At 67.1% G+C, this 12,946-nt stretch overlaps 2 protein-coding genes across 2 annotated transcripts; one reads left to right on the forward strand and one right to left on the reverse strand.

The window, feature by feature from the left end:
- The first annotated feature begins 789 nt into the window (after positions 1–789).
- Positions 790–4,589, forward strand: LOC123842529 (uncharacterized protein CXorf49 homolog). The gene is made up of 5 exons (XM_064573589.1): positions 790–2,088; positions 2,664–2,817; positions 3,377–3,456; positions 3,717–3,762; positions 4,549–4,589. Exons 1-5 carry the CDS (start codon positions 790–792, stop codon positions 4,587–4,589), a joined length of 1,620 nt encoding a protein of 539 aa, XP_064429659.1.
- Positions 4,590–6,304: 1,715 nt separating this feature from the next.
- On the reverse strand, positions 6,305–12,715 carry LOC135361865 (uncharacterized protein CXorf49 homolog). The gene is made up of 5 exons (XM_064573590.1): positions 11,417–12,715; positions 7,884–7,968; positions 7,718–7,777; positions 7,530–7,585; positions 6,305–6,319 (listed from the first exon to the last, which is right to left on the reverse strand). Exons 1-5 carry the CDS (start codon positions 12,713–12,715, stop codon positions 6,305–6,307), a joined length of 1,515 nt encoding a protein of 504 aa, XP_064429660.1.
- Positions 12,716–12,946: the final 231 nt, after the last annotated feature.

Raw genomic sequence — 12,946 nt, forward strand, 5'->3', positions numbered from 1 at the left:
GCCGGGAGGAGGGGGGCAAAGCCCAGCCCGTGCGCCAAACCCGCCTGCCAATAAAGTTCCCTGGGCACAGAGCCACGGACCAATCTGATCGCCCAACGCGGTCGAGGGGTTGTGACAGACCCAAAGGCACGTAAGTATGACAACGTTTGCTCTCGGACCCTTCGCGGGGCAAGTATGCCACCCGTCCCCCGATGGCTGACTGCGGGCTTCCCGTGCCCCCTTGCCCATCGGGTGCTAAGTGCCGCGGTGGAACAGAAGCCGGCGAAGCCTCTGTGCGCTAGGTGCCTCACCTCCATCCCGACCTGTCGTCCCCACGACCCCGGAGACAGGTGCCGGCACACCGGGCTCGGCGGATGGGGAAGACGGAGGCTCAGAGCCGTGACTCCAAGTGGAGAGCAGGTTCCGGCCCAGGGGCGGCGGGACCCGGACAGCCGGACCAACGCCCGGACTCGCGGACACCCAGCCCGCGACCGGCTCCAGGGCGAACCAAAGGACCTCGACCCCATTGGTTGGGGCCTCGAGGGGCGGGCCAACAAGGGGCTCACTGGTTGGCGGGGGGCGGACCAATGAGGAGGCCGCGGCGCAGGCGTCAGAAGCGCGCACAGAGCCGCGCGCGTTGTTTGAGGCGATCGCGTGCGGTGCCTGTGGCGCCCGCCTGCGTCGCCAGGAGGCCTCGCGGCTCCCGTCGCACGTCGCGCGCCAATCGCCTGGCGCCTCTCCGCTCTGGCCTGTCGCGCCGGGACCAGGGCGATCGTCTCCCTCGAGCCCGGGCTGCGCGGCGTGGCCGGCATGAGCGCTCAGGAGGAGGGGTCTGTCTGGGGAGCGGGTTTGGGCCCGGAGGGCGGGGGGCAGGCCAGCGTCCTCCCCGCCGGCCCCCGGGCCCCGCGGGCCCCGGCACGAGGTCTGGATCTGGGGCCGCCGCCCAGCGGCGAGGGCGAGGGCGAGGGCGAGGGCGAGGGCGAGGGCGGGTTCCCAGACGCCGAGGGCTTCGAGTCCGAGCGGGAAGTGATGGAAGCGGGAGGGCGGGTGCTGTGGGGCCGCGAAGGCCGCCCCGGCTCCCCGGCCGCCGACGAGGGGGACGCCCCGGACTACGCGTGCCACCTCGCCGACGAGTCCGCGGCGGCCAGGGCGCAGCAGCTGACAGACCGCGAGGCCCTGGGCCTGCGGAGAAACCCGTCCCCGGAGAGCTGCGGCGCGGAGGCGTCGGGCGGTTGGGCCGGCGTCGAGGCAGGGCCCAGTGGGCGAGGCGCGCTCGCCCTGGGCCGCGTGGAGTCGCGGCCGCCTTCCGCCGCCCGGCTGCACGTCGGTGGGCCCGAGGGGGGCCGGGCCTGGGGGAACCCGACAGGAGGCGCCAAGGGCCCGTCGACCGTGCGGGTGGATCGCCAGCGGCCCGCGGCCGCCGAAGGCCCCGGCGGGCTGCCCTCCGACCCCGAGTCCTCAGATGAGTTCAGCGAGATACAGCTGATGAGGGTGAGCATTTACTCCAAAGAAGGCGGCCCAGCCAAGCCCAACAGCCCCGAGGATCCCGGGGACACAGCCAGACACGCGAATTTCCACGTCAGGGAGAATTTCCTTCCCGTGCCGGGCCCTTTCCTGACCTCCGCTGCCCGAGGGTTCACTTCGGTAGTGGAGAGGCCGGCCGTCGGAGAGCTGGACATCTCCTCCTCTAAGAAAATGCCAAGTGTGGTCTGGGGGAAGGGGGAGAGCAGGCCCAGCTACCGGGGAGCTGCTGCTGTTGCTGCTGCTGCAGGCGGCCTGCCCCAGGCCCCCTCGAGGAGGAAGGCGGCCCAGGAGAAGAAATGCCCAGGGGGGGCCTCAAAAGTGGCCCTGGGCAAAAGCTTCCCTTCCTGGGGGCAGAGAGTGTCGGCTGCTCCCCTGGAACCAGCCACCTTCCCCCCAATCTCCGGTGTCCCGCTGCTTGGGAGGTCCAAGAGGTATTCCTTGGTCCCTTCGGGACCCAAACAGTCCAAGCACGCGGGCGCCGCCGGCAAGAAATCTGTGGCCAGGAGGACGCGGGGGGCCGAGGTGGCGGCCGCTGCGGGAGAAGGCAGTGACTCGAACAGAGACGCGGTCCTCCCAAAGGGCCAAGTGAGTAGGCCATGCTCCTCCTCTCTGGGTGCCCTTCCCCTCCCCCTCTGCCCACTTCTTTACCCATGCTCCCTCTGTCCCTACTTCAGGGGCTGCCGTGGGTGCCCCTGGGTCACTGGGACCACGGGCACGCCAGATCGCGTCGTGGGTCGTCTTCGCAGGGGCAGACATTAACCTAGGGTAGCAGTGCGTGTGTGCCCGCCACCATTCCGGACCCTTGGCCCGTTTCCTGCCTCCTTCCCCCAGGGAGGGGCCGCGATGAAGGGAGGGCTGGTAGCTGATTTCCAGGCTTGGTCCACGAACCTTCAGTCTTCAGACGCCTGGGCTTTGTCAGTGCCCTGCTCTGCTCCCTGGCTCAGCTCTGCCTCCTGGCCCGGGGCTGACTGAGGGAGGAAGCGCCAGCCAGACCAGCCTCTGAGTTCCCCTCCCTATTCCCTGCCTCACCCCAGCTGCTACACGCACGTGCACACGTGTGCACGCCTACCCACACTCACACGCGCGCGCGCACTCACACACGCGCGCGCACACCACATCCCACATCCCAAGTCCAGGTCGGTGAGAAATTTTTCTTTTAGCTTCCAACACGGAGGCCAGGCCCATCTTCGTGCATGCATCGCAGGGTGTGCAGCAGCGGCGACCTCCACACCAGAGCCCCCCGAGTTCCAGGAAGCTCGGAGCCCTTGGCCCTGAGCCAGGGAGATGTCCTGCACAGAGGGCCTGCCCTCGCCGGTGAGTCTTGTGGGTGTCACAGGAGCGCGGGGGGGGGGGGGGGGGGATGAGGAGGGAACCCTCTGGCTCCGGCTCTGCTGGGGGCCCAGCTTTGTTCCCCGCGTCCCTCCCTCCCAGGGCAGCTTCTCCCACGGGAAATGGGGTCTCGACGGACCGGCCTTAAGCCACATCCTCCCCCGCGTGGGGTTTGTGCAGCAGGGGTTCTGCGTGGCAGCGCCCCAAACTGCAGCCCCGGACGTAGACCTTCCGCAGAGCAGAGCCTCAGATTCTGTTCCGTCCTGCTTGGCCACGTTGCTCGTCCCGGGCGCTGGCCGTGCTGCCGCTCTGGGAGAGTCCAAGCCAGAGCCCCAGTCCCGGGGCGGGGGGGAACCCACCTTCAAGGATGGGCTGCCCCTGGGGGGCAGGGGGGACGGGCCCGAGGGAAGGTTGCAGCTGCTGCCAGAGCAGGGGCCACTTGCGGCCAGCAGAGGGTGGTGCCGCCTCACGTTCCACCCCGCGGAGGCCCTTTGCAGCTCCCTGGGGGCCTGGGAAGCTGGGTCGGACGTCCTGTCCCTCGCAGGTGACCAGGAGCCGCCGGGCCAGCCCGCAAGGCCCGGAAGGCAGCAGGAACCACCGGCTGGCGCACAGGGCTGTCTGCGGGTAACGCTCCCCGGGGCTCCTAGGAATGCGGGCCCGAACCGGAGGGTGGGATCCAGGTCCGGGCTACACTGACATAGGTGTTCCCCCCTCCCGTCGGCTCCCTGCACAGGGAAGGCGCCCCCTTTCCACTGAGGAGCCTGTGCGGGTCTAGCCACTGGGCCTGGGGCCGTAGTGCCCGTGGGAGAGGGGGAGGTCGAGGAGAGGAAGCCAGAGGGTACTAATGGTTTGTGTCTCTCCCTCTCTGCTGTCTGCGGGCCTAGTGTCTGGTGCTACAGAGGGAAATAGACGACCTTAAAGAGCAGCTTGGTATGAGGAACCTCGGTCCGGGCCGGGTTGGGGCAGAGGCAGGCTGGGGGGCTGGGGGGTCCTTGGTGCGGGACCCAGGATGGGCTGCAGGTGCAGGCGGCCTCCCAGGGACCAGCATTCCTGTGGGGACAGGACCTGGCAGGCCTGGCCCGGAGCCTGCTGTGCGTGTGCAGCTGGGTGTGTGCACGAACGGGGAAGCCCTGCCTCGACTGCGTGCGCGCTCTGCCGGCGCCAACAGGTCCCAGAGGTCTCCCTCTTTTAGGACCTTTGCAGATGCCTCCTTCATTTTCCCGTTAAGTGCTCCTTGATACGGCTTGCAAGGCGTGCGTGCGTGCGCGCGTGTATGTGTGCGTGTGTGCGCAAGCATGTGCGTGTGTGCATGTGCGCATGTGTGCATGTTTCTGGACGTGTGCATGTGTGCACGCGCACTGTGTGCGCACGCTGTTGCGTGTGTGCGCACGCTGTTGCGTGTGTGCGTGCATGCATATGCATGTGTGTACTGTGCGCGTTTACACAAGCGTGTGTGTACGTGTGCGTTTGTGCGTGTGTGTGTGTCTGTTCCATAGGCTGAACGAGTCCGATGTGCCCCAAAGCTGGAAAGTGCTGGCTGCAGTTTGTTCCCTTAGAGGACGTGTCCATAGGGAATTGAGGTGGTGGGTGAGGGAGTCAGGCCCGGGGCTGGAGGGGGTCTCGGGGCGCAGGGCTCGGCGGTTCCCCGCGGGGTCGGGGCCCGGGCTTCTCTCGCCCCGTGTCTGGAGGGCGTGCTGACGCCTGTCTCTGTTGCAGCGGCCATGCAGTCCCTGACTGACAAGGGCCAGAGCCTGTGAAGGGAGCGTGACACACCCCGCTGCCCTTTGCATGGCCGTGGCTGGCGGCAGGGCCGGGGGCTGGCCCTGGCTCGGGCTCTTCTCGGACCCTGCGCTGTCGGGCCGGCTGCGCCCAGCATCTCTGTCCCAGAGGGGCAGCTGGTGCCTTCGGAGCCGGGGAGCTGCGGCCAAGCCGGTTCCCTCCTGCCCGCCCTCAGCCAAGGCTTCCTCTCCCTGTTCTTCTGCCCCCCTCCCCGCCCCAGTTCACAGCAGTTTCAAATTAAAGTACCTCTCAGGTCTGTGGTCTGCCCTCTCTGTGGGGTGTGGGGGGGGTGCCGGGCCGGGGATGGGAGAGGGGCGGGGCGGGGCAGGGAGCTGCTCCCTGTCACAGCCTTTTCCAGAACAGGACCTCCGGGGTCATGTGGTAGGCCTTGCCCTTGCGGGGAGTGTGGGCCGGCCTGTGCTAGGAGCCCTGCCATCCCGCCCGCAGCGTGCCCCCCACCCCACTCTGGGATCAGTGTGAGCATGTGCTCCCTTTCCCCCCGCGGGCCGCCTTTGGTTTCTCCCCTCATCTCCCCCTCTTTTTGGGTCCCGGACTCCCCGTCCATCTCCGTTCTCCCCCCTGCCCCCTCGCCTTGCAGCAGGAACCCGGGGCCCCTTCCAGAACTGCAGTCCCCCTTCCCTTCCCTCCTTGGGATCGCTGTCCTGCTCTTCCCGCCCCCCCCCCCCCCCGCTCTGCCATCTGAGCGTCCCTGATCACTCCCGGGGCTTGCCCTCGCTGGCCTTCCCTGCCCCTGTGCTTCAACCCGGGGTAAAGAGCACACTTGAGCTCCTCTTGCCCCTTCCTTCCTGGGCCCAGTCCCCTCGGCGGAGTCCTTCCCTCCCTCTGCTGCCACCGCGCACAAGGACCCCTGGCCCGGAAACTGGCGCGTCCTCCCCCTCTCCTCTTTAGCCCTGGGCCTTGACACTGGGATTCCAGGGCCTCACTTCTCCCTCCTTGGGTTCGGTGGCGGTGGCGGGGTGGAGGCAGAAGTCACAGAAGTCACAGCCCAGTGGGGTGCAGAGCCAGAGGGGAGGTACGGGGAACAGGGCAAAAGCACAGGTCGGTCTCTGGGCTGGAGGTGGGGGCGTCGAGGCTTGTGGGGGCTCTGGGCCACCCTGGGGCAAACTGCCCACCAGCGGCCGGAAACGGATGGTCTAGCCATCAGAGTCCTCCTATCCCTCGTGTGCAAGCCACCTCCCCCCCACCCCCCGCCTCCTGCCTGCTCGTCTCCGGACCCTTGGTCGGAAAGTGGCCGCCCGCTTCCATGGCAAGGGTGCCTGATGTGTCTCGATGTGCCTGCCTGGTCCCCTTCCAATGCTGTTCGACCACCACCATGACCCAGGTTTTTCCGGAAGCGCTATTTCCGTGTCCCCGCTCCGGCTCCCTGACTGTCCCTTCAGGCCACGGGAGATTTCGTCTGACTCCGTGTTCCATTTCCCCCTCGCTGACGGGTGGGGATGGCTTCCTTCCTTCAGCCGGGACCCAGGGCTGTGCTGGCCTGAGACTCAGAGGGACAGATCTGGGTCTGAGGGAGGTGAGGGTCGCTTCTGCCAGACCAGACACCCTTCCCGAGAGACCGGGTGTTTCACGCACAGAAGCCTGGGTGGGGGGAGGGTCGATGGTCCCCAGAACGGTCAAGGTTGGTGTGTGCGTTTGTTCACCTGTGGGTGTGAGTGTGTGTGAATAAAATTAATCAGGGATAATGTCCCTGGGGGGAGAGCGGTGTGAGTCAGGGAGTAAAGGGGGGAGACTGTGGTCAAGAACCGGTAAGATACTGAATGAGCAGAAGCAAGGGGCGGATCTATCTTTCAGGGGGTGCTGTTACATTCCCTCATCAGGAGGGGACTGTCGTGGAAGTCCCCAGACCCCGGACAGGGTGCGGGGATGCTCAATTGGGAGCCCGCAGAGGAGGCTGTGGATCCGACTCTGTGATACTCTGAGCTCTGAGCCCTCCCGTGTGTGTTGAAGGAAGGACAGTGGCAGGGAAGGCTGCCTCAGAGGGGCTGGCGCAGGCCTCATCTTAGCAGCAGGGAGCTCGTTCAGGAGACTGCTCTGCCAGGAGCTAACGGGGACAGGGGCAGGATGGGCGCAGTGAGGATGGGAAGTAGAGAGTGGCTTCCCCATGGAAAATTGGGCCGACCTGGTTCCCCACACACCCCCCCCTTCTCAGCCTGCCTTCCTCGGGGCCCTGTGCCATGAACTCAGGTGGCCAGACCATCCCGCACGGGGTGGGACAAGCACAGAGCTCAGCCTGGAAAAGGACATTCGTGGGACTCAATCTTCCCCTCCAAACCCCTCACTTGAGAAGGTGGGCTTGGATGCTGAGGCTCCAGCCTTCACCTGGACCCTGTGGTTCTCTCTTGGCGGGGTATCATGTTGCGCTGTGGTCTGACTGAATGTGTTTGGGAGAGACCTTCAGCCGGGGTGTCCGCGGGCAGACAGGCGGGCAGGTTGTGACTGGGGAGAAGTCCAGCACCCACACCCCCCAGGGACCACAGAGCCATGGTGGCCAGCGTGAGGAAGGAGAGAAGGGGACTGGGGAGGACATGATCACAATCATGGCTGAGCAGTTTTGCTGGCCTCCCTTCCCTCCTCTGAGCACGCGATCCCGGTCGCATATTCAGACCAAGCAGCCCCAGGTCATGTAAACGCATATATCGCGGGCTGTGGCTGGGCACCTTTCCGTCCCAGGAGGAAGTGAGTGGAGACGGTGAGGCGCAGATTAAGGGAGGACATGTGGGTCCCAGGGGGAAGGAGGAGGTGGGTCCCCTGCCCTCCTGTAGTGTGCCCCTTTTGCCTTCCCCCTCACGCCTCCTCTTAGCCAGGGAGGCAGTGGCGGCGGGCCTGGGGAGCCCTAGGCCCCATCCTGCCTCGTTCTGCTGCCTGCCCAGCTCCGGGCCAGATGCCTCCCTCTCTACCACCTCCAGCTCCAGCACCAGCGCCACGCCCACCAGCGGCCAGCCTTTCTCAGATGCTTGGGGGGAATGGGCACACCCAAGGTGGGCAGGAGGAGGTGAGCCCTGGACACGGAGCTGGGCGTGGTGGGCAGAGGAATGGTCCCCAGAGGTGTCCATGTCCTAGTTCCTGGAATCCGCTCGTATGTTACCTTGCATGGCGGCGATGGGGTGAAGGTTGCAGATGTAATTCCGCTTGCTACTCAGCTGACCTTAAGGTGGGGCGACTGTCGCCGATGTTTGCTGGGTTTGGCTGGCCGGCACGTTGGGGGTGTCAGGTGGCCATGTGAGCTGTCACGTGCGTGATCCCGGGCGCACCCTTCACATGATTGGACGGTGCTCGGTGGAAATGTGCTCCTGCCAGGTTGTAGTCCTGGTAACTACCTGCCAGGTAGGTAACTACCTACCAGATTTAGAGAAACTTGAGGAGAGGGGGAGGATGCGCCAGTTTCCGGGCCAGGGGTCCTTGTGCGCGGTGGCAGCAGAGGGAGGGAAGGACTCCGCCGAGGGGACTGGGCCCAGGAAGGAAGGGGCAAGAGGAGCTCAAGTGTGCTCTTTACCCCGGGTTGAAGCATAGGGGCAGGGAAGGCCAGCGAGGGCAAGCCCCGGGAGTGATCAGGGACGCTCAGATGGCAGAGCGGGGCGGGGGGGGGGGGGGTGCCGGCAAGAGCAGGACAGCGATCCCAAGGAGGGAAGGGAAGGGCGACTGCAGTTCTGGAAGGGGCCCCGGGTTCCTGCTGCAAGGCGAGGGGGCAGGGGGGAGAACGGAGATGGACGGGGAGTCCGGGACCCAAAAAGAGGGGGAGATGAGGGGAGAAACCAAAGGCGGCCCGCGGGGGGAAAGGGAGCACATGCTCACACTGATCCCAGAGTGGGGTGGGGGGCACGCTGCGGGCGGGATGGCAGGGCTCCTAGCACAGGCCGGCCCACACTCCCCGCAAGGGCAAGGCCTACCACATGACCCCGGAGGTCCTGTTCTGGAAAAGGCTGTGACAGGGAGCAGCTCCCTGCCCCGCCCCGCCCCTCTCCCATCCCCGGCCCGGCACCCCCCCCACACCCCACAGAGAGGGCAGACCACAGACCTGAGAGGTACTTTAATTTGAAACTGCTGTGAACTGGGGCGGGGAGGGGGGCAGAAGAACAGGGAGAGGAAGCCTTGGCTGAGGGCGGGCAGGAGGGAACCGGCTTGGCCGCAGCTCCCCGGCTCCGAAGGCACCAGCTGCCCCTCTGGGACAGAGATGCTGGGCGCAGCCGGCCCGACAGCGCAGGGTCCGGGAAGAGCCCGAGCCAGGGCCAGCCCCCGGCCCTGCCGCCAGCCACGGCCATGCAAAGGGCAGCGGGGTGTGTCACGCTCCCTTCACAGGCTCTGGCCCTTGTCAGTCAGGGACTGCATGGCCGCTGCAACAGAGACAGGCGTCAGCACGCCCTCCAGACACGGGGCGAGAGAAGCCCGGGCCCCGACCCCGCGGGGAACCGCCGAGCCCTGCGCCCCGAGACCCCCTCCAGCCCCGGGCCTGACTCCCTCACCCACCACCTCAATTCCCTATGGACACGTCCTCTAAGGGAACAAACTGCGGCCAGCACTTCTCCAGCTTTGGGGCACATCGGACTCGTTCAGCCTATGGAACAGACACACACACACGCACAAACGCACACGTACACACACGCTTGTGTAAACGCACACACACGCGCACACGCACACACACGCATATGCATGCACGCACACACACGCAACAGCGTGCGCACACAGTGCGCGTGCACACATGCACACGTTCAGAAACATGCACACATGCGCACATGCACACACGCACATGCTTGCGCACACACGCACACATACACGCGCGCACGCACGCACGCCTTGCAAGCCGTATCAAGGAGCACTTAACGGGAAAATGAAGGAGGCATCTGCAAAGGTCCTAAAAGAGGGAGACCTCTGGGACCTGTTGGCGCCGGCAGAGCGCGCACGCAGTCGAGGCAGGGCTTCCCCGTTCGTGCACACACCCAGCTGCACACGCACAGCAGGCTCCGGGCCAGGCCTGCCAGGTCCTGTCCCCACAGGAATGCTGGTCCCTGGGAGGCCGCCTGCACCTGCAGCCCATCCTGGGTCCCGCACCAAGGACCCCCCAGCCCCCCAGCCTGCCTCTGCCCCAACCCGGCCCGGACCGAGGTTCCTCATACCAAGCTGCTCTTTAAGGTCGTCTATTTCCCTCTGTAGCACCAGACACTAGGCCCGCAGACAGCAGAGAGGGAGAGACACAAACCATTAGTACCCTCTGGCTTCCTCTCCTCGACCTCCCCCTCTCCCACGGGCACTACGGCCCCAGGCCCAGTGGCTAGACCCGCACAGGCTCCTCAGTGGAAAGGGGGCGCCTTCCCTGTGCAGGGAGCCGACGGGAGGGGGGAACACCTATGTCAGTGTAGCCCGGACCTGGATCCCACCCTCCGGTTCGGGCCCGCATTCCTAGGAGCCCCGGGGAGCGTTACCCGCAGACAGCCCTGTGCGCCAGCCGGTGGTTCCTGCTGCCTTCCGGGCCTTGCGGGCTGGCCCGGCGGCTCCTGGTCACCTGCGAGGGACAGGACGTCCGACCCAGCTTCCCAGGCCCCCAGGGAGCTGCAAAGGGCCTCCGCGGGGTGGAACGTGAGGCGGCACCACCCTCTGCTGGCCGCAAGTGGCCCCTGCTCTGGCAGCAGCTGCAACCTTCCCTCGGGCCCGTCCCCCCTGCCCCCCAGGGGCAGCCCATCCTTGAAGGTGGGTTCCCCCCCGCCCCGGGACTGGGGCTCTGGCTTGGACTCTCCCAGAGCGGCAGCACGGCCAGCGCCCGGGACGAGCAACGTGGCCAAGCAGGACGGAACAGAATCTGAGGCTCTGCTCTGCGGAAGGTCTACGTCCGGGGCTGCAGTTTGGGGCGCTGCCACGCAGAACCCCTGCTGCACAAACCCCACGCGGGGGAGGATGTGGCTTAAGGCCGGTCCGTCGAGACCCCATTTCCCGTGGGAGAAGCTGCCCTGGGAGGGAGGGACGCGGGGAACAAAGCTGGGCCCCCAGCAGAGCCGGAGCCAGAGGGTTCCCTCCTCATCCCCCCCCCCCCCCCCCGCGCTCCTGTGACACCCACAAGACTCACCGGCGAGGGCAGGCCCTCTGTGCAGGACATCTCCCTGGCTCAGGGCCAAGGGCTCCGAGCTTCCTGGAACTCGGGGGGCTCTGGTGTGGAGGTCGCCGCTGCTGCACACCCTGCGATGCATGCACGAAGATGGGCCTGGCCTCCGTGTTGGAAGCTAAAAGAAAAATTTCTCACCGACCTGGACTTGGGATGTGGGATGTGGTGTGCGCGCGCGTGTGTGAGTGCGCGCGCGCGTGTGAGTGTGGGTAGGCGTGCACACGTGTGCACGTGCGTGTAGCAGCTGGGGTGAGGCAGGGAATAGGGAGGGGAACTCAGAGGCTGGTCTGGCTGGCGGTTCCTCCCTCAGTCAGCCCCGGGCCAGGAGGCAGAGCTGAGCCAGGGAGCAGAGCAGGGCACTGACAAAGCCCAGGCGTCTGAAGACTGAAGGTTCGTGGACCAAGCCTGGAAATCAGCTACCAGCCCTCCCTTCATCGCGGCCCCTCCCTGGGGGAAGGAGGCAGGAAACGGGCCAAGGGTCCGGAATGGTGGCGGGCACACACGCACTGCTACCCTAGGTTAATGTCTGCCCCTGCGAAGACGACCCACGACGCGATCTGGCGTGCCCGTGGTCCCAGTGACCCAGGGGCACCCACGGCAGCCCCTGAAGTAGGGACAGAGGGAGCATGGGTAAAGAAGTGGGCAGAGGGGGAGGGGAAGGGCACCCAGAGAGGAGGAGCATGGCCTACTCACTTGGCCCTTTGGGAGGACCGCGTCTCTGTTCGAGTCACTGCCTTCTCCCGCAGCGGCCGCCACCTCGGCCCCCCGCGTCCTCCTGGCCACAGATTTCTTGCCGGCGGCGCCCGCGTGCTTGGACTGTTTGGGTCCCGAAGGGACCAAGGAATACCTCTTGGACCTCCCAAGCAGCGGGACACCGGAGATTGGGGGGAAGGTGGCTGGTTCCAGGGGAGCAGCCGACACTCTCTGCCCCCAGGAAGGGAAGCTTTTGCCCAGGGCCACTTTTGAGGCCCCCCCTGGGCATTTCTTCTCCTGGGCCGCCTTCCTCCTCGAGGGGGCCTGGGGCAGGCCGCCTGCAGCAGCAGCAACAGCAGCAGCTCCCCGGTAGCTGGGCCTGCTCTCCCCCTTCCCCCAGACCACACTTGGCATTTTCTTAGAGGAGGAGATGTCCAGCTCTCCGACGGCCGGCCTCTCCACTACCGAAGTGAACCCTCGGGCAGCGGAGGTCAGGAAAGGGCCCGGCACGGGAAGGAAATTCTCCCTGACGTGGAAATTCGCGTGTCTGGCTGTGTCCCCGGGATCCTCGGGGCTGTTGGGCTTGGCTGGGCCGCCTTCTTTGGAGTAAATGCTCACCCTCATCAGCTGTATCTCGCTGAACTCATCTGAGGACTCGGGGTCGGAGGGCAGCCCGCCGGGGCCTTCGGCGGCCGCGGGCCGCTGGCGATCCACCCGCACGGTCGACGGGCCCTTGGCGCCTCCTGTCGGGTTCCCCCAGGCCCGGCCCCCCTCGGGCCCACCGACGTGCAGCCGGGCGGCGGAAGGCGGCCGCGACTCCACGCGGCCCAGGGCGAGCGCGCCTCGCCCACTGGGCCCTGCCTCGACGCCGGCCCAACCGCCCGACGCCTCCGCGCCGCAGCTCTCCGGGGACGGGTTTCTCCGCAGGCCCAGGGCCTCGCGGTCTGTCAGCTGCTGCGCCCTGGCCGCCGCGGACTCGTCGGCGAGGTGGCACGCGTAGTCCGGGGCGTCCCCCTCGTCGGCGGCCGGGGAGCCGGGGCGGCCTTCGCGGCCCCACAGCACCCGCCCTCCCGCTTCCATCACTTCCCGCTCGGACTCGAAGCCCTCGGCGTCTGGGAACCCGCCCTCGCCCTCGCCCTCGCCCTCGCCCTCGCCCTCGCCGCTGGGCGGCGGCCCCAGATCCAGACCTCGTGCCGGGGCCCGCGGGGCCCGGGGGCCGGCGGGGAGGACGCTGGCCTGCCCCCCGCCCTCCGGGCCCAAACCCGCTCCCCAGACAGACCCCTCCTCCTGAGCGCTCATGCCGGCCACGCCGCGCAGCCCGGGCTCGAGGGAGACGATCGCCCTGGTCCCGGCGCGACAGGCCAGAGCGGAGAGGCGCCAGGCGATTGGCGCGCGACGTGCGACGGGAGCCGCGAGGCCTCCTGGCGACGCAGGCGGGCGCCACAGGCACCGCACGCGATCGCCTCAAACAACGCGCGCGGCTCTGTGCGCGCTTCTGACGCCTGCGCCGCGGCCTCCTCATTGGTCCGC

Source organism: Mirounga angustirostris, unplaced genomic scaffold (genome assembly GCF_029215605.1).
Source record: "Mirounga angustirostris isolate CCGP_5_RB_7025 unplaced genomic scaffold, mMirAng1.0.hap1 SCAF_11, whole genome shotgun sequence".
Taxonomy (NCBI): Eukaryota; Metazoa; Chordata; class Mammalia; order Carnivora; family Phocidae; genus Mirounga; species Mirounga angustirostris.